Source organism: Moschus berezovskii, chromosome 16, assembly GCF_049115385.1.
Source record: "Moschus berezovskii isolate FMDL1 chromosome 16, NW_MosBer_1.0, whole genome shotgun sequence".
Classification (NCBI taxonomy): domain Eukaryota; kingdom Metazoa; phylum Chordata; class Mammalia; order Artiodactyla; family Moschidae; genus Moschus; species Moschus berezovskii.
Window position 1 is genome coordinate 12,345,040 of NC_142475.1, and position 20,871 is coordinate 12,365,910.

Here is a 20,871-nt window from a genome sequence, read left to right on the forward strand (position 1 = left end):
AGTTCTTTCGTGCTTTGATTCTTCAGTGATGTACGTAATTTCCCTGATAGTAAACCATTTCTTGTCTCATACAGTGCTGTTGTCCTTACAGTGGTCTGCAAGGTCGAGAGTGACCTGACCTCTAGCTCGTCACTTGACTCCCCTTTGCTAAGTTCTGCTTAGCAAAGTACCACTGTCATGCCAAGAACATTCACCACCGAAATGTCTGTAATATTTTCTCGTTCAGAAACATTCTTTTGTAACTTCGCTCAGGTTTCTCTTCAGATGTCACCTTCTTAGAAATCATTACTTTCCTGTTGTTCAGTCACTGAGTCGTGTCCCACTCTGCGACCCCGTGGACTGCAGTAGGCCAGGCTCCTCTGTCCTTCACTGTCTCCTGGAATGTGCTCAAGTTCATGTCCATTGAGTCAGTGATGCCATCGAATCGTCTCATCCTCTGCCCCCTTCTCCTTTTGTCCTCAGTCTTTCCCAGCATCAGGGTCTTTTCTAATGAGTTGGCTCTTCCCATCAGGTGGCAAAGTACTAGAGCTTCAGCATCCTTCCAATGAATATTCAGGGTTGATTTCCTTTAGGATTGACTGGTTGGATCTCCTTGCAGTCCAAGGGACTCTCAAGAGTCTTCTCCAACACTACAGTTTGAAAGCATCAGTTCTTCAGTACCCAGCCTTCTTTATGGTCCATCTCTCACATCCATATGTGACTACTGGAAAAACCACAGCTTTGGCTATGAGGACCTTTGCTGGCAAAGTGATGTCTCTGCTTTTTAATACATTGCCCAGGTTTGTCAGTCTGTCATAGCTTTTCTTCCAAGAAGCAAAGAAGGGTCTTTGAATTTTATGGCTGCAGTCACCATCCACAGTAATTTTGGAGCCTAAGAAAATGAAATGTCACTGCTTCCATGTTTTCCCCTTCTGTTTGCCCTGAAGTGTTGGGATTGGATGTTATGATGTTAATTTTTTGAATGTTGAGTTTTAAGCTGGCTTTTTCAATCTCCTCTTTCGCCCTCATCAAGAGGCCATCTAGTTCCTCTTCACTTTCTGCCATTAGAATGGTATCATCTGTGCATCTGAGGTTGTTGATATTTTAAAGCTTTCTGTTTGGCTAAACTTTATGGTCATTATTCAGAGGCGACAGAGTGACAACAGCATCTTTAAAAAAGAGAGAAAGACAAGAGAATGTAGTGCCAGTTGCACTTTATTGGAAGCTACTCATTCTTTTGTTTACAACTTAACCAGGGTTGGAAGGTAATGCTGAAAATTTCTCAGTACCCTGATGAGATTTCCAGATTACCTCTACTTGTATCATTTTTTAAGCCCTTTCTTGGAAACTTAAACCTACTTCCTTACTAGCTCATCTAAATGTTAGCCTAGTTGTTCATCTGCATGCATCAAAAGATGTATAATCGACTTATCCAGCTCCGCAACATTCCAAGTTTCATTGTCCCCTTATTCTTCATCAGCCTACAGTATCCATAGCCAGGCCTTTTTGACAGAATTTCTCTATTAAGATCTCTCTGCCAGTAATCTGTCCCTTTCTTACCTCTTGACTTTCATATTTCTCATGATCATGAGATGTTCAGGTTTCATGACCAAGTCCCCAGTCTGTCAACCCTTTCCCAACTTGCCTTCTTTCCTGCTGGCCTGGAGTACAGCAGATACTGGCTTGTGTACTCCACGGCCTGCAACCTTAGTTGGCCCCTGATTTCTTTTGTCCACCTGCCAGTAGTCAGTGGTCTGCCTTCTTTTTAGGGAATGTTTTATACTTTTGCTCTGTTAAGCCCTGACCTTTCTCTCCTTTTTCTGTTTTCAGTAACTTCTTTGTATTTAAAGTAGACAAGAAAAAAAGACTCATCAGTTCCTGTCCTTGTGAAAGTTATAGTCTTGGGAGTACGGCCCTGTGAGTGCCAGCTTCAAATTCCTGTTTCAGATCCCTGCTTTCCACCTTTGAAATAATTGCCAGCAGTACTCAGTATGTTTATGCTACTCCTTCATGAAGATTTTTATGCTTTTGATTCTGTCCCTTCAGTTGGTTATCTCCTCTCTTACACTGTCAAGCACTGCCATTAAATCTATCAACTATTTCATCCTTAATAAAAACTTCCCTCAATTGTGCCTCTACCTCTTTCAGTCCCCTCTGCCTAGTTTTTTGAAGCTCTTTTACCCAGTACAGTTTGATTTCTCCTGAACCCCACTGTTTTCAAGGGACACCAAATGCCAAAGGCAGTGAATCCTTTTCAGTCTTTATTCTGTTGTTTACACCTCCTTCCTTGAAATTCTTTATTCTTTTGGCTTCCTTGACATCATTTTTACTCAGTTCTTCTCCCTGACTTTTCAGCCTTTTCTTTGTGGATATTTCCCCATCTACCCCGAAACTTGGTTTTGTCAAGAAGTTAGTCCTTGGGTATTTCATGAATGCGCTTCATTCTCCCTAGGTAACCTCATGCACTTATGGTTTTGACCACTACCCACTTAGGGTGTGTTATTTCTCTCAAATATATGCCTCCTATTCCAGTTTCTGTCTTTTTAAAATTTTTATTGGGATATAATTGCTTTGCAGTGTTCCGTTAGTTTCTGCTATATAGCAGAGTCAATCAGTTATATGTGTATTCCCTCTTTTTTAGATTTCTTTTCCATTTAGGTCATCACAGAGCACTGGGTAGTTTCCTTGCTATTCAGTAGGTTCTTATTAGTTATTTTTTTTATATGTAGTAGTGTATATATGTCAATCCCAGTCTCCAAATTCATCCCCCCGCCCACTGTTATCCGTAACTTTGTTCTCTGAATAATTTCTGTCTTATACCTTGGACTTTTTTAGCCAGTTGTCTTCAGGATATTTTGTTTGAAATAACTAGTTATTCCCCATTACTAGGTTTTTTCACATGCATTCTTTCATATTGAAAAGGCATTATCAGCAAGTCCTCCTACCCACTAACTTGATGATCATTTCTGAAGTCTTAGCTTCCTTCAGGCTACCTATCAAATAGTCTGTTGTTTTTTAAAAAAAAACTTAGAACTTCTTTAAACGTAATTTTAAGGTCTTAAAACATGCTCTCACAAAACATTCCATGGCAGAATACTACTATAGATTTTTATCAGGCTAAAGTATTTCTAATCATGAAAGAGATGGGTCACTATATTTAGTGCTGAGCAACTAGCTGTTTTTACATATATAAAAAGTGAAGCCCCAAAACATGAATTTTTATTTTTTTGAATTAGTTTTTAGAATCTTTTAAAAATGTGTCAGATTACATGCAGACTTTATTTAGTGATATTTTTAGTCAGATAAACTTAAATGAATTTACTTAATATTCTGAAGATAACTCCACAAACTGGTAATTGGTCTTTTCCTTGAGTGCTTCCAGTCTTTATGTTAATTTCTTCTACACCTCTTAGCATCTACAATTAGAGGTTCAGTTATCGTTGTTAGCAACTAGATAGTTTTATATTATGTATACTAGCAAAGCTTTGTTTTTGACCAGACCTCTAACAACATCACTTTTCTGTTTTGGAAGATTAAAGCCATCGGCCAGACAGAACTGAATGCAAGCAACCCAGAAGAAGTGTTACAGCTGGCAGCGCAGAGAAGGAAAAAAAAGTTTCTCCAAGCAATGGCGAAACTTTACTTTTAAGCAGTTAGTTACAACTTTTAACTTTTATTTTTTAAATGATGGGCTAAAAATAAACAGTATTAAAAGATTAAGTATATATAATACATATGTACATATTTAGTGGCGTTTTCTCTTCAGACAGAATACTGAAACATTAGTTTTAAAATGAAAACTATACAGAAGACTTCATACCATAACAATAGCTTAAATTTATAATTTCTTCAAAGGAAAAAGAGAGTCACATGTTCAATAACAATAAACTAGTAAATCTAGGATAATTTTCTAGTCTACTTTTGAGGCTGACATTTCATTTTTAAAAAAACTAGAATATTTATGTAGGAGTAGCTATATACAGTAAGTTCTTACGTCAAGGTTTTGTTGCTTTTTTTTTTTTAAATAAATAGATTTCTAGGAGTCAGTATACATTTACTGCTTTTCTGCCTTAAGAAAATAGAAGTTTAAGTCAAGTGTTAAGCTTTATCACTTTGACACTGTCCTTAACTCATAATGTAAGAATTTAAAAAGGACCTTAGCAGTTTTGCAAATATAAATAAAGCCTTAGTCACACTAAATTAAGATAACCCTAAAGATTTTTTTTAGAGTAATAAAGTGATTTTCTAATATAAATAGTTTGAAAGGGTACTTAAGTTTTTTGCCCCAATTGTGATGTACAAAGAGTTATTATAAAGCAACCTTTATGTCAAAGCCCCAAGTAGGAGCCACAGCATTTATCTGGTTTATAATTTCTTTGGTATTCCCACTGTTCAGAGTACAGTTTAAACACCATGTTCATCTAAGCTTTACTGGTTAAAAATGTTATATAGCAAGGCAAATAAAAATAGTCAAACAGATTAAAGTTCACCATTTTTTAAAAATTCAAGTTTTATAATAGCTTGCTTGCTACAGCAGCTATAGATAAATTAGTCACCTTATTACAAAACTAAACCTTTGTAAACAAGTTTAAATTTTATTTTTAAGAACCAAATTGCACTAGTTAAGAGTTTATAAATTTTGAGAATCTAAAAACTAGATTCAAAGTACTATATCATTTAATATACCCTTTAAGGTAACAGTTATCTAGTTGAAAACTCCAATGATGAAATTCCTAGTTTATCAGGATAAACGGCAACACTGGGTCAAAGGCTTGCTGCGGCATAACTCGTGGCTGGCGTGCATCCAGCCAGTGTTGGGAATGAAGGCATCTTTGTAAACAAGCACTGCTGTTTCTCTAAACAGCTAACATGGGAATTAAATACATTTCCTCCTTAGTGCCAATTTTAAGTGGTTTTTAAATCAAAGAATGGCAGTGAAACTTCTGAACTGGCAGGACAGTCACAGCACTATTTTCCTGTAAAACTTAAGTAGTTCAGCTCCATGAAATGCTGTGCAGCACTCCATCAGTTCCACGTTGTTTGCTCAGTTAACCTCCTTAGTGTTTTCCTGGTGGTTTTTCAGTGCTCTTTGGTGGCGTCATAATGCCGCCATTGCACACTGGTGACAGCTGTCCCTCCTTTCTGAAGGTGCTTACATAATTTACTTCATCCTACACATGTGAAGAAATCGTGGACAGATTAACAGCTAAGATAAAGCATTGATACGATAAAGTCAAACCAGACTCTTAGGCTTAATATAATGGTCTCTTTATGTCTCTACAACTGTGACTAGTCATATTCTAGAGGTTCAACAATATTAACTGCCTGCAACTTGTATTTTTAAACTCTATCTGGAGTACTGGTAATCTTGAGACACTTAACAAATCTTGATTTGACTTCAAAGTTAATTATTAGGTATTCTACATTTGAAATCAGTGTCCTCACTGGAACTTTCTATCCCCTTACTATCTTATAGAACTGTCTGAAATATTATTCCATTAGCATCCTTACTGTCAGTTTCAGTGCCTTATCAAATAGACCAAAAAATACAAGAAACATACCAGCATAGCCAGATAATTTGTATGTGTCTGTATGTTGTGTCTGTCTTCCATAGAAACCTTCTTAAAAATCTTAAGCTTCGCTGGGCTAGTACTTTTTACTACACTGACAAAAGGTACCATCCAGTCTACACATTCAGAGATGTTGTCCCATTCCAAACCTAGATAAAGCAAAGTTAGAAAAATACATGTATCATTAGAAAAATACATATATATGTTTCTGTTATATCAGAAACATGATTACTGTATTTGCTTGTGCTTCAAAATTTAAAGATAGTTAATTAAAAACTCATGTAAAAAGGAAACCAAAATAAGCACATAAACCAAAATCAACAAGTTTAGCAAGTCAAAACAGATTATTCCTCTTAAACTGTTTATGACTATTTTGAGGGAGAAAAAAGACTTAGAGCTTTTTAGCCAATACATACTACATAGGGAATTAAAACTGTCAAAACCCAAAAACTTAAGGCAGAGCTGTTATCACACTGACTCACTTCAAATGGATTTAAATTCCATTTGACTTCATTTTTAAAGAAAATACTTATTTGGCTGCCTGGGTCTTAGTTGCAGCATGTGGGATCTAGACCCCTGACCAGGGAGACACCTGGGCCCCTGCATCAGGAACATGGAATCTTAGCCACTGAACCATGAAGGGAGTCCCAACCTTAATTTTTATTTGTGGATATACAATGGATTAGAAACTACCTATAATAGAAGGGAAGATAATTGCTAAACTGCTTTTTTCCATTAAAATTTAAAGTCTTGCTTAGCAGGATGCTAAGTTCATAAATAGTCCCTTCAAGAGTTGTAAATAGATAAGAACAAAATACACGGTCTTACCTGAGGCTTTCTTAACCACTTCAATAGACGTAAAGTGGCACAAGGCAGCAGCAGCCAGTATTCTGTACTGGAACTCTAATGAATCAATGGCTAAAATACACAGATCTAAAAGCTAACAGAGGAAAAAGTGTAAGAATTTAGGAAAGAATGACTACTAGATGTCATTAGTCAGCTAGCATTTTAGAGTGCTTACGATGTGGACCATATGCCAAGAATTGCTAAAACTGCAGGGATCCAAAGAGAAATAAACAGCTATCCAAAGGAAGTTCCAGTCTTGTTAACAGATAAGTAAAGGACTGTTACAATGTAGCACACATATCCTATTAGGAAGTGCCCTGATCCAGAGCAGGGAAGACTCTGCTTAAATCAGTCTTAACAGAGGAGGCAGCCAGAGAGACTGGAGGGTAGAGAATGTTTTAGATACAGGAAACAGAATTTACAAAGATACATGAGAAAGTATTACTTTTCTGTGGAACTCCAGTATTTCAGAACACAAAAAATATGAAATAAAGAATATCTTTCCCTCAGGTTTTTAAAAAGGGAGCTGCTAGAGAGTTATGGCCTAGAAGGGTCTTTAAGAAGTCAGACCTTTATAGTTCTCATTATTCTACTTATGAAAAGCAGGCAGGAAAGAATAGTACCCTCCTCCTGTACTTTCTTAGAATATTTGTTACACTCTGGCTTAGGAAAGTTTAATTTAAACTTAAATTTTTAAATAATGTTATAACTAAATTAGGTGATTTTAATTCCAATATGTAAAATAGGTTCTGTATGTATTCAAACATAAGATGGTAAGATAATTACATTGCAATAATTTTATACCATTTAAAACCTAAAACAACTGGCCAAAAAATACCTTTCTCTGTTAAATCAAAAAGAGGTATTAACTGTCTACCTCATTCATACTCCTAGTGAAAAGTGCTCATGATATATTTAAACTCAGGTTTAAAAACTTTTCTAGAATTTTCAGTTAGCAGTGTAAATACTGGGACAGAATTTTATGTATCAGGAGCTTTGTTCTAGACAGTTGAGTGAATTTAATTCAGTATGCTGTCATTTTGTTGTATAGCCTATTTAAAGAAATACACCAAACAAAACCTGTAATTAATAACATTAACATATATACAATAAAAATATCAATACCTGAGCAATTTGAATGAACTTTTCCTGAGAATACTGAGGTAGAAGAACTTTAGGAGCATCTTTAAGAGCATCAACTTGGAGGAAAAGATTTAGCCAGGAGATGACCGTTACAGGACAAAGTTCCCATTTTAAAGCCTGTTAATGAAAATAAAATGCCTGTTAATAAGTGTAGTTATATATATACCACATTATATGGGTAGTTCCTTAAATAGCTGTTTTAAGAAACTTTCTGTTTTAGGCTTATTTCTTCTTATTTTAATGAAAATATTTATAGGTATCTCACCATCTAAAGTGGCTTGTGTTTTAGTCTATAATTGATATAGACCCCTTTATTATATTCTAGTTATCTTTATTTACAAAGTTCATTGGGCCTATTTTTCATTCCTATTTTTCTCATTTCCTGCAGCCCCTTGTCTTCCAAAAGTGTTCTCTACTTTATTGAAACTGCCCTTTTAAATTTTATTCAATGAATCCACAGCTAATGCCATTCAAATCTTCCAAGAGCTGATTCTACACTTTTTCTTTCTTTCTGTGATCTCCAGTGGCTTCTATTCAAAATGTAAAAGTTAAAAATAAAGATCCTAATTTATATCTTTCCCTCCACGAAGCCCTGGGACTTTACCATGTATAAGTCTACAATAATTAGGATAGAACAGAGACTCTTAATGCCTGTAGGACCACCCAGAGAATTCCATCTTCTCTTTATATATCCTTCTTACAGTATACTTCGGGTTTCCCAGGTGGCGCTAGTGGTAAAGAACCCACCTGCCAATGCAGGAGATGCAGGAGACCTGGGTTGGGAAGATCCCTTGGAGGAGGACATGGAAACCCACTCCAGTATTCTTGCCTGGAGAGTCTCATGGACAGAGGACCCTGGCGGGCTACAGTCCATAGGGTTGCAAAGAGTTGGACATGACTAAAGTGACTTAGCATACATGCATGCATACACTATATCTGAAGTCTGAATCTAGATAACTTTATTATTAGAACATGTCAGAACTATACTAAATATAATAACCTATAACGGGAAAAAAAATCTGAGAAATAATATGAACATATATATATATATATAAAAAGCTGAATCACCTTTGCTATACAGCTAAAACTAACAGCACTGAAAATCAACTATACTCAAGAAAATTGTTTTAAAAAGAACAGTATCAGCATGCCAACAAGATCACATTCTAACACAGAGCTATCAATCTGAGTGTTTATAAACATTTTACAACAAATTTGTAATTTATATTTTAATGCATATAATTTATAGATAACTTACAAATGAAAGTCACATTGTGTTCTCCTCTGTGTCCTATTCATAAAGCCATGATGCTCAAATTTCATAACATACTGTCTAGTAGCTAATATTCACCCTTTAATTTCTAATTCAAGGCCCAATTAAACACCTTTATGCTTCTCTCCTCTATCCTTCTATTAATAGCCCTTGCCATACATATAGAGAAGAAAAAAAGGCAGTGAAATATTTCAAAGATGCAGAAAAATAGTTTACAGGTTAAGCAAATTCCCCTCCCATCTTAGAACTGGATCCTAATACTAAAACCTCAGTTTTAACTACTTACATTGTAGTCTTTGAGATTTAGTAAACTACAGTTACTAAATTTCAAGTAGAAATAATAAAGATATAATTATTATTACCTTTAATATAGCAAGTTCCATCCTTAAGATATCCTCTTCACTGCAAGCACCATCAGTGACATAAGCAAACTCTTGGAGCTTAGGAGCGTAGATTTCCTTTAAAATGGATTTAATTAATATCAAGCACAGTTGAGACTGAGACTAAAACAAACCACATATATACACATATACAAACCACATCTAGGCTTCGTTTTTAAAAGACGGCTTCACAAGTGATTATAAATCTTTATAAAATAATTCTATGATAGCCAAAGCAACCTTATATTTAATGATATTTTTCATATCTAGGTATCTAAATTAGCCAACTTGTATTGATTGAAACATTTTTATAAAACTGATTTAAAATCTTAGTTAATAAACAATTAGAGTATTTTAACCAGTGGTTTCAGTGACTGGTTAAAACAAAAAGCCAAACTTGTTTTAGGACTGCCTAGCATACTAGACTAAAAGAGGATACTCAACAAAATCTAGAAACTGAAAATGTTAACCTTACCCTAGTACAAAAGTATGGTTAGTCAAACAATAATTTGTGCAGTTTGTTGATGACAGAACTGTCTCAACAGTTCAGAGAACAAGAACCAGAATGATCAGAGTAGTAGAAGAGATGCTTGCCACAGGTGAGAACAGGCTAAAGATCAAGATTCAGTCTAGAAAAATATTTGAAACATATAGTATTATTTCAGGTATGGAGATACTGAAACTACAAGCTTATAAAATTTGGGGATAGCCCATAAACCTCAAAAGACAAAATCTGGAAGAAAAATACAGTTAAGGAAATTAATGCATGATTCAGTCCCTCCCGTACTCTCAAAACTGTACAGGCTTTGAAAACATCAGATGAAGTTAGTAATGATCAGTGTTGAATTTAAGAAAAGTAGATTGAAACTATGAAAAAAGATTTCAGGCAGAAAAATTATTTCCTTCTATCCTGGCACTATTATCAGATAGAGAAATATTAGGCTGGATATAGATCATAATTCTAACCCAACGTAGCATTTATTGCATTTGATTAGTTAAGTAGGCTTCAGAGACCATTCTATTGAATCCAAGCACCATAACTAGGTATATGGAGACAGCATTGGTGGTTTTGTTTGGCACAGTGAGTCATGGAACATTTTACCTAGATTCTAGTTCCAGAATCAAACTAGAGAGTTATAATTTAAGAGTTTGGGGTAAACACATCTAGGGATAAACTCTGAGAACTTACCTCAAGTTTGGAAGCAATGAATAATGAGGTAATTCCAATCAGTTGAAGCATATTTTTATTTATATCCTTTTGTGTCAACATAAATCTATCAAAAAAGTCTTGTGCAAGATAAAATGTTTCCCTATGAAGTGTGTATACTTCACATACCTAGAGAAGAATCCAAACATTTAAATATTATTCCATTAATTTCTCCAAATTACAAAGTTCCTCTTAGCATACTAAAGAACAGTTTTCTGAAGCCCAGCTTTTTTAGGATACCAAATCACAAATGCAGGAAAAAATTAACATGTGCTAATAGGATAAATAAATCTATTACCATCCTCATTGACTCTTAATTAGTTTCATAGGTTTTTTCCCACATGGATTTAATGTGTTTATTCCCAGGTACATTTTGCTAACTATAGATAAGATCTTTTTTCTTACTAACTTTTTAATTTTTATTGATGATAAATGGGTGGGTGTTTTCATGATGCTTAGTTTGTCTTCTGATAGTTCCAAATGATTCATCATTCTAGATATACATTTAACTACAAAATGACAACAGTGTTTCTTCAATGTTCTTATCTCATCTAAGAATTAAAGAAGAAAATGGATAACATTGGTGATAGTCAAAATTTTTATTGTATTCCTTGTTTCCGACTGTAATGGGAGTTCCCCTAATGTTACACTATTACTATCACTAATAAGTAGTATGTGTCATTTCCACAATATAGGGAGAGCTTTTAATTCTCAAAGTAATTTCATGAAGCAGGGAGGAAACAGAGGGATAGACATCAATGTGTTTCTAATAAACATTTAATGTGTTAAGGAAATTTATTCCTAGTTTATTATACATTTAAAAATCAGGAATGTATTTGAATTTCAAAAAATACCTCTTACATCCATGATATATAACCTTATGATTTTTCTTCCTTAAACTATAAATAGAATTTCTAATGTTGAACCATTTTTGCATTCCTAGACTGAAAGAATACTAAGACAAAGTAGAGATTAGTGCTCTGCTGGATTTGACTTACTACATTCTGTTTGGTTCTGTATATGTAATCATATTTAAGGGAAAACAGGGACTGCAAGGAGATCCAACCAGTCCATCCTAAAGGAGATCAGTCCTGGGTGTTCACTGGAAGGACTGATGCTAAAGCTGAAACGTGGATACTTTGGCCACCTCATGAGAAGAGTTGACTCACTGGAAAAGACTGATGCTGGGAGGGGTTGGGGGCGGGAGGAGAAGGGGACGACAGAGAATGAGATGGCTGGATGGTATCACCGACTCGATGGACGTGAGTTTGAGTGAACTCCGGGAGTTGGTGATGGACAGGGAGGCCTGGCATGCTGTGATTCATGGGGTTGCGGAGAGTCGGACACGACTGAACGACTGAACTGAACTGAGGGATAAATTTGATAGACAACCACTGAATAAAAATCAAGTTAACATAAAAAGGAGAAATAAAATTAATATAATTATACTGAAAATTTGCATTCGTGATCACTAGACATTCAGAAAAAGTCAGAAATCAACTACAGTCTTATACACATATGACTGAAATATAATCTTCCCTTCTATCAGAATAAGGAATAAGATGACCAGATTCAGAAGAACAACATTTTGTACTCATAAGAACTTTTCTGATAGCTTCTGATATCTATTCTGCCATGTGGTACTTCCCCCTTAAAGTTCACTGCCTCTATACAAAACAGGGAAATTACAGAGCAAATATCCAAGGATTGTGGGAAAATCAGTTTGTTATCAATACAGGTAGTCATTTTCTTAATAATAACTTGAGATTCTTTCAGAATTATTATCCAGAAAGGGTATGGGGCCTAAATGAGAGCAGACATTCTGGCACAGATTTTTAGGGACTTCTGGATCACTAATTATTTCTTTAATGGTACAGTTTATTTCTCAAAGGAACAGGGATATAATAAAAGGAAGTTACATGGAGCCTTGGGGGCTTAGGGCTACTGGATATTCAAAGCCTCCTTATCATTTTCATCTCGAGTATCCTTGGCACCTAGAATAGTGCCTAGTACACAGCAATACTCAGATACCAGGATTTCTAAATTGTGTTTGGGTTGTATGGGATATAGTAGCTGTGTCAAGATTTTACTCTTATCATTTGGTATCATCTGCTGGTGAACAGCACCCAAAACATGCCTCCTGGGGTCTTTCCTGGTGGTCCAATGGCTAAGACTCTGTACTCCCAATGCAGGGATTTGAGGGAACTGGGTCCCACCTGCTGCAACTAAGAGTTCACATACAGCAACTGAAGATCTACATGCTACAACTAAGACCCGGTACAGCCAAATAAGTACTAAACAACAACAACAAAAAGGCTCCTGGCAATAGGTAATATACCATGAGGGCACATGGAAAGCATATTATGTTTAAATACTTTACCATCATACAGAGAAAAAGGAAATTTGTACTGCTAGAACATACCTCTAAAAGCCAGTCTAGAAGTATTGACCTCATCTGTGGTTCCAACTCAGAATGCAGAACTTCAAAATGTTTGTCGTGAACATATCTGGTCTCTTTTTTTAACATATTTAGCCAAACATCTTGTGAACATCCCCAGCTATGGAAAGGCAAAAAATATTGTGTGATCTACATAATATACAGCTACCTGTTTCACACTGAGTAAACTCAACTTCCAAACACTGAATTAGAATTTGGAAGGAATAGCTCTTTAATTAGGAAAAATTGCTACTTTAAGAAACCATTTCTTTAACATGAAATTATACAAAGAACTTGGACTACAATGATCTAAATTGACAGATTTCAAGAATGACTTAGCAGCAGCAGCAGCAAGAATGCCTTCTTGTCCCCATTTACTTATATTTTACAAAGGCACCGATTTAAGAAAACCATGTCTTCTCGAGAACAATACTAAAAAATAAATATTTAGAATGTATGATCCCAGTAGAGATAGTCTCAATCACCTCCAAACAGATTGTCAGTACTCTGCAGTGGGAGTTAGGTGGGACAGGAAAAAAGGAAGATAGGTGAGTTTAAACATCTGAGTCCATTAATTTGCTTATTAAAGCCAAATATAAATTGCTACACATTTTATATAAGCTGTACTTCTTATTCATTAACTATAAAAAAGTACAGACCTTAATAACTAATCTTGGTAAGAAATAAGAGGAGCTAATCTATCAAATGAAAATGCTGTACATGTTAAAATACTTCAGCTCAACAATGTACATAAATTACTTAAAACTCTATTAAAAAGGTGATTCAGTTCTGATAAGGCTTACAGTCTTCAGCAAGCAAATGAAAATACTGTTATAAAATCAGTATTTTAAATACCTATGTCATCTGCAATAGCACTACTGCCAGAAAACATACTTAAAGACTAGTTTTAAAACAGTTTTTACAAGTTTTTATATCTTATAACAAAGGCAAAAAAACCCTCAAAATAGCACCATATAATACATCAGTAAATTTTAATCTTTGACATTACTGAAATTTTTCTTACCTTAAATCAGGTAAAGGTGAAGGATTAATAAAAAGATTTTTAAATCTATAATTTGTGAATCTGGAGAAGTCACTTGTTCCTATTTCTTTGTGGGGTGTTTCAATGATAATGCAAGGACTGATCCCCCCGGATAATACAGGTGGCCAACAATTCTGTCATTTTAAAAAAATATATATATTTGTACAGTAAGAAATCATCTTTTGTCAGAGATCTTTTCTAAATGAAACCTAATACTTCTAAACAGTCTATAGTTTCCCCCAAACACCATCATTAGCTAACAGTGCTGACAAGTCTAGTTAATTTAAGCTGACATTCATATTTAATAATTAGCCCTATAACTCATATCAGTGTTCATAAATAGTAACAGGATGTTTTAGACAACAAATTACAATTCTGGAAATACAAGACATTAGGTATTGAGGGAAAGGAGAACAACAAAACGCATCTGTAGTCAGCTCTTTCAATATTATAAAATTCTCCCTCTATATTTAGCAAGTGTCCTGGGCACTTCTCCACCCTCTCTACTCCTTTAAGGCCTGTTTCAGGGTTAAACTTTAGAATACATGAAGGCAAAACCTTGAAAGTAGAAACAATTACTTAAATCTCTAAAGAGCTCTTTCTCCAGTCAATGCTGGCTTCAAAGAGAACCACTATTTCTACAGTGTTTTCTGTACAACACATAGGCAGAGTAGATAGCAAAGGGCTGGGTGCCAGTCTGTCACCGACTTTACATCCTATTTATGCCCTAGGAGCAGCTATTAGGACCCTCCACTATAGTCAGAGAGGGAACAAAGAGCACTACATTGGACAGATTAGGCGGGCCCTGGTGCACCAGAGAGCTCCTAGAGGGAGGGATTTACAAAGAGGAACCAGCTGCGTCAAGGCAAACTTACTCTGCAGCTGTAGAAGGATTCAGGGACATAAAAACCACCCAAAGACATGCGCTTTCCTGCTGACCCCTAGGGGCATTAAAAGTGTCAGAAGAGTCCTCCTACCGCAAAGCAATAACACAATTTTTTTGTCCCGCGTTTGTGTCCCCCAAACCCAGCCCAGTTCTGCATTACCCTTATTTCATACTGATGTTTCTTGGTGACCTCCTCTTTTCTTGTTTTGACATCCTGGAAAATAAAGAAGTCATGGTTACACTAAGGTCCCAGCAAGGAATTTTCTCTCTCCTCTCTTCCCCTCCTTAACTCACCTGGGCCGTTTTCCTCTTCTTTGCCTGAATTATCTGGGCTTCTTGCGCGGAATCCGTCTGACTGGCCTGGGGCTGCTGTTTAGCTTGTAAACGGCTACTATAGTGTTTTTAAGAAGGACGTTTAATTAGAAAGTGATTCGTCTCAAAGGCAGCAACTAACTTTGAAACATATTTCCAAGACAAATGATGTTACCTGCGTCTTGACATTCTCTTCTTTCAGGTGAAGGAAACCTCTGGGGGGGCGGGGAGGGGGAGGAAAGACCAGAGTCAAATACGTGGTCGTTCATACTCTCCCAAGTGCCAGTCAGAGGTTTACACCTAGGTTCCTCAGGAGATGACCCGAGCCATTTTGCCGCGATGACGTCTGCACTATATTAGCGCATGATTTATTAGACACATGCCTGTATTCCCTCAACTCAAGGTACAGCCCGGACGGGAGTGTCTTCAAAAAACATTTTGCAAAGCGCCCTCAGAGCCCCTCAGATCGCGCAGGGAAGCAGATGGGATCTTTTCTGCGTCCTGCACCCCTCTCCCCCGGACCCCCACCCCCAACCCCGAGCGGGGCCTGGGCAGCGCCCCCACTTTCCCCCACCCCGCACAAGCCGCGGGGAGAGGGGGGTTGTGGAGGCGAGACGCTGAGGAGAAGCGGGTTCCGCGCCAATTTGGAGAGCGGCGGTGGCGGGGGAGCAGGGGGCGGAGGGAACTTGTGTCACGTCCTTCAGTCTCCTTTCCCTCCTTCCCGGCCCCGCCGGCCCCTGCCCACCGCCTGGAGGGGCACTGCGACCCCGACCCCAGATGGGAGAGGAGGACGAAAAAAAGGCAGTTCCATTTAAAGAGTGGGGGTGGAGGGGAGAAACCGGGGTGGTGTGGGGAAACCGGTCGGCTCTGGGAACTTTTCTCCCCGGGAAGGAGACCCTGACCCTCAACCCTCTTTCCTGAGGGGATAGCTCCCCGAATGGGGGCGGCACAGAGAGGCCCCGAGAATGAGGGGCTGCTCCGCGGGCCTCCCGCTTAGGGGCAGCCCTCCATCCCCTGCCACCTCCCAGGTCCCCTCCAAGGGTCCTGACAGGGACGCGGAACGCGGGAACCCGGCGTCCCCAGACGCCTGCTTCTCAGCCCTGCCCGCTTTCCCTGCCCCTCCAGGCTCCCGCCCGCGAGATGGACCGACCCGGGGGTGAGGAGTGGGGTAGGGGTAGGGGGGGGTTTCTTTCCTCCCGCAACCCGCCCTGCTCCCGGCACCTCCTCACCGCCAGACCCGCTACCGCTCGGCGCTCAGCTGGCGCCGGCGCCAACCCAATATATAGGCCGGGCCGGGCCCGCCCCGCGCGCATGCGCCGCAGACTGACACCTCCGGACAGCGCGCTCCCCTCCCCCGCGCGCCCGCCACCCGCCCGCGCGCGCCGCGCCGCGCCCTGGCCTACGTCCGCGCCCGCCGGGCTCCAGGGCCCGCAGGGCTGGCTCACCGCGGCCCCCTGCCCGCGCGGCCCGGCGGCAGGAGGGAGCCTCTCAAGAGGGCTCCGCTCCTCCGCCGCCGCCTCAGCCCTGCTCCCCGCCGCTCGACTCCGTCATCTCCCGCCAGCACGTTTCTGTTCCCTCCCTCCTCTCTCAACTCTAGAAGGCGGGCGGTGTCAGGCCGCAGCCCCCGGTCCCGGCGTACGGCCCTGTGGAGGCGGCTCGGGGCTGGGGGTGGCGGTGGGGGTGGGGGCCACAGAGCGGCTAGGAAGTGGCCAGCCTGTGGCGCAGGCTGGCTGTCCCGCCTAGGCCTCCAGGAACCCGGGTTTTCTGAGGAGACAAGAGGACCCAAAGGGCCCTCCCCCTGCGGGCGGAGCGCGGAGCCAGGGACGGGCGAGCTGGCCAATGGGAGGCGGGGACGGCGGCACAGCGTGCAGCCGCCTGGCGAGCTGGCCAATGGGAGGCGGGGACGGCGGCACAGCGTGCAGCCGCCTGGCGAGCTGGCCAATGGGAAGCGGGGACGGCGGCACAACGTGGAGCTGCTGCAGAATGTAAACACAGCGCGGCGCGCCGCGGACCGCGTGTGTCGCCGTGAGGCCCACCCGGGCCCGGTGGGACCCCTGGAGCCCCACGACAGCCACGCTCAGGGATGCATGTCTTGCACTTTGCTCCAGCGCCCCCGCCGAGGTATGCATCAACCCTCTTATTTCCCCCGCCCTCTGCTCTGCGGACTCGGTCACGGCTCTTCGTAGGGGTGGGTCCCTCCACTCCGTGTCACCCAGCCCCTGCCTGGCAGCTTCCCCATTCAGTGGTCCCAGCGCAGGAAACAAAATGCTAGCTCCGGGCCGCGCGGTCCCTCTCTCCTCCCAACCTTCAATTCTGGAGCCCATCAGTAGGAAGCGTAGACATCTCTCCGGAACGGGGCCGGGGGATGGGGGTGGGCGAGTGGCATCGCACCTTTCCCCAAGAGAACGGTGACTTTTGGGGAGCCATGCCCGACGGGGACAGCGGTTCCACCACGTGCAGGCCCAGGGCCGGCCCGCCGCGCCCCGCCCCGCCGCTACAGCCGCCAGCGCGCCCTGCGGAGCCCGCGCCAGCCGCCAGCGCGGGAGCTCGCCGCCCGCCTCCGAGCGGTCAGGCGAGGAGACGGTCCGGCGCGTTACCCTCCTTTTCCCCTAGCATCCAAGTTTGGGGTTCCCTTCGCTGCCTCTGCTAACGTCCCTCCCCGGCGCGCCCCCAAGATCGGGCTATCTTCAAGTGGGACCAGCCGCGGACCCTCCCGCAGCCCGGATTTGCGGGGTGAGAAAGTGGGGTGGGGGACGCCCGGCGGGAACAAAGACCCCCGGGGCGGGAGCAGCCTTGCGGAAGCTTCCTGGGCCCCGCGGCGGCTCGTGCCGGACGCCGGCAGGCGTGCTCGCCTCTCTGCCCGGGCCCGATTGGAGCCTCCGGGGGAGGCCGGGAGTCCTGGCGCGGCGGCGCGGCCCGGGGCCTTCCCGAGATGCACCGGGAGGCGGCGGCCCCGGGCTCGCGGCTCCGCGCCTTTTGTGCCGCGCGGCCGGGGAGCCTCGAAATCACGCGTGCGCTTCAGGCAAAGCCCTCCTTCGCCGTTTTCCCACCACAGTCCCCGGACGCCAGCAAATAGTTTGCTTGTTTGTTTCCCTCCCAAGTTCACCCGTGAGGAAATAAGGATTTTGTCTAAGGTGACGCGGGATTCCCAGGTGGCGCTGAGTGGTGAAGAACCCGCCTGTCAGTGCGAGAGACGTGTGAGATGCGCGTTCGATCCCTGGGTCGGGAAGATGCCCTGGAGGAGGAAACGGCAACCCCCTCCAGCCTTCTTGCCTGGAGAGTCCTCATGGACAGAGGAGCCTCTTGGGCTACAGTTCCGTGGGGTCGCACAGAGTCGGACACGACTGAAGTGACTTAGCGCACAAAAAGGTGTCATGGAATCAGAAGAGGCCCGGGAAACTTCATACCACTTAGGATGGTTTATAATGGCTTTCTCGATGAAGGGGCCGTTGGCTCCTTTTTGTAGTCACCTCAAAACGCTGTGCTGTTCCAGCGTAAAGCTTAGGGAGCTAATAGCGTGATGGTAAGAAATGGGAGGCCTTCCAACAAGCTTATGACTGGAACGTAAGCAAAACTGGTGGCCTCCGTGAGTGAATTTGGTAGTGACACTGAAAACCACTCTGGGGAGTTTGGAAGCCCAAGGCGGGGTCAACTAGTAAATGAGACTCCATAATTAGAAGTGTTCTGTGGACCGTACCGTTGACTGTGAAGTGAACAGGGTGGAATCCTAGCAGAGGAGACATTAAAATCCTAAGACTGCTTTGTGTGGAAACGGACAGAGTGAATCCTGCCATATTACCAGGACCTGGTCACTAGTCAGGTGGGACCAAAATGAACACGGCTTACCTTTCAGGTGGACAGAGCCTTGAATCTTGCTCTGCTGTAAGTCGTCTTAATCCCTGTGAACATGAGTTTCCTGGAGAAAAGATAGCAGACCTTCCTTTCAAGGGCTGTCTCAGATTAAATTTTATAATGTGTATAGACACCCTTTGTATACACCTGGACGTTATTTGAGCAAACTCCTGGGTCAGTGGAGAACAGAAGAACCTGGCATGGTTTGGTCCTTGGGGTTGCAGAGTCAGACAGGACTTAGCCACTGAACAACTACAATAGAGACCCTCTTGCATGTGTACCTGTCAGAGAGCAGATGCTAAGTGCTGTCTTCACTCTTCTATCCACCCCCCTTCCTAGTTTATACTCATAGACTTGCAGATTATAAAACTGCTGTTTCCCAAAGTTTTGTCCTTGTACTCGTCCTTTTAGGTACCTATTTTAGGTATCATCTTTCAATATGTTATCTTTGTTTTGTATTTGTATATGTTCATTTTTAGCGCCCTCTTTTTTCTACTCATCCCGGTTTTAATATTCACTTACTTTGAAATGTATGAAATTCCTTTATACTTGTAACAGTTTTAGAAACTTTGGCATTTTCTAAAGTATATGTTGTCCATTGTACAAGCAACTTTAAAACACCATGGTAAAAAAACTGTTGCCTCTACAGTGCTTTCATTTTCAGGAAAAAAAAAAAAAAAAGGGAAGATTCTCAGAAGGACCGATAAAAAAAAAATTAGGCCCAGCCCAATTATTTCTTGCTTCTGCACCTTTTCTGTGCCATACCTCTGTGCTCTTCAGCTATGCTCACCTCTCAGGACAGTAATTACCAATTAAAATGTCTTTTTGTCTTCAACTAGGTGGTGGGCCTTGTTTTATCCTTTTTTTTTTTTTTAACAGCCAGTACCCATCTGTTCAGAGGCATGCTTGATAGGAGCTTGGTAAATACTGAATTGAATTATGGATAGGATATCTCATTATAGAACTTAAATTTTGTAAGGTTAGAGTGATGGATGGTAGAATTATTCCCAATTAATGTTAAGATTTTTTAAATTAATAAACTATTTTTTAGAAAAGTTTTACAGAAAAATTGAGCAGGTAGAACAGAGCTTCCATAAACTCCTCTCGTCTCTTCCACCCTCCCCCACAATGGCAGTTTCCCTGTTGTTGACATCTCACTTTACTGTGGTGTGTTTGTTACCATATGAACCAATATTGATATTATTATTCTAATGCAAAGTGAAGAATAATTAAAGTCTGTATTTCATTCAGATTTCCTTAGTTTACCCTCATATCTTTTCACTGTGGCAGGATATATCACATTTAGAAGTCATGTCTTCTTATGGTTCCTCTTGGCTGTGACCATTTCTCAGACTCTTGTTCTTGATTACCTCGACAGTTTTTAGGAGTGCTGATCAAGTATTTTGGAGGATGTCTCTATGGGAACTTATCTGATGTTTTTCTCATGGTTAGATGTTTATGGGTTTGGAGGAAGATCACAGAGGTAAAGTGTCATTTTCATCACATCTTATCAAAGCTCCATGCGATCATCATGGTTTATGAACTGCTGATATTGACCTTGATCACCTGGTCGTGTTTGTCAGGCTGCCCCATTGTAAAGTTGCCCCCCGCCTCACTATATACCTACTCTTGGGAATGAAGTCCCGGTATGCAGCCCACACCTAAAGAGTGGGTCCTTATGCCCCCACTCCTTCAGGGTAAAGTATCTACATGGTTCATTTGGAATTCTTCCACGTGGGAAATTTGTCTCTTCATGTAAGTCATCCAATGATTTCTTTATATCTTGTTGCTCAAGTTCTAACTTTGGTCAGGGTAATACCTTTTTATTGTTATATATATATATATATGGCTGATTTGAAGTTAAACAACAGTGAATGTGGCTAAATGATAATCAACATTTCTCACATATGAGAGGAATAAAACTCCCCCCCCCGCCCCGTTTCA

General features: G+C 41.1%; 2 protein-coding genes across 7 annotated transcripts in view; one reads left to right on the forward strand and one right to left on the reverse strand.

Annotated features, from left to right (window-relative positions):
- INTS8 (integrator complex subunit 8) overlaps positions 1-3,713 on the forward strand; it is a 46,902-nt gene extending 43,189 nt beyond the window's left edge. For all 3 annotated transcript variants that reach the window (XM_055432563.2, XM_088844672.1, XM_055432564.2), the window contains one exon: positions 3,512-3,713. In XM_055432563.2, the coding sequence (XP_055288538.1) occupies positions 3,512-3,628 (117 nt within the window). In that variant the 3' untranslated portion in view covers positions 3,629-3,713. The remainder of the gene's footprint in view (positions 1-3,511) is intronic.
- Positions 8-16,779, reverse strand: CCNE2 (cyclin E2). 4 transcript variants are annotated; one of them, XM_055432569.2, is made up of 12 exons: positions 16,305-16,360; positions 15,251-15,290; positions 15,058-15,154; positions 14,924-14,977; positions 13,860-14,011; positions 12,821-12,956; positions 10,381-10,527; positions 9,174-9,269; positions 7,521-7,655; positions 6,378-6,489; positions 5,541-5,698; positions 8-1,148 (listed from the first exon to the last, which is right to left on the reverse strand). In XM_055432569.2, the coding sequence occupies exons 2-12, from the start codon at positions 15,262-15,264 to the stop codon at positions 1,122-1,124; spliced, it is 1,128 nt and encodes a 375-aa protein (XP_055288544.1). In that variant the 5' UTR covers positions 15,265-15,290; positions 16,305-16,360; the 3' UTR covers positions 8-1,121. The 4 variants fall into 4 exon arrangements, with proteins under 4 accessions (XP_055288544.1, XP_055288542.1, XP_055288541.1 ...); XM_055432567.2 differs by lacking the exons at positions 8-1,148; positions 16,305-16,360 and adding exons at positions 4,759-5,150; positions 16,668-16,779; XM_055432566.1 differs by lacking the exons at positions 8-1,148; positions 16,305-16,360 and adding exons at positions 4,759-5,150; positions 16,521-16,643.
- Between the last annotated feature and the right edge of the window lie 4,092 nt (positions 16,780-20,871).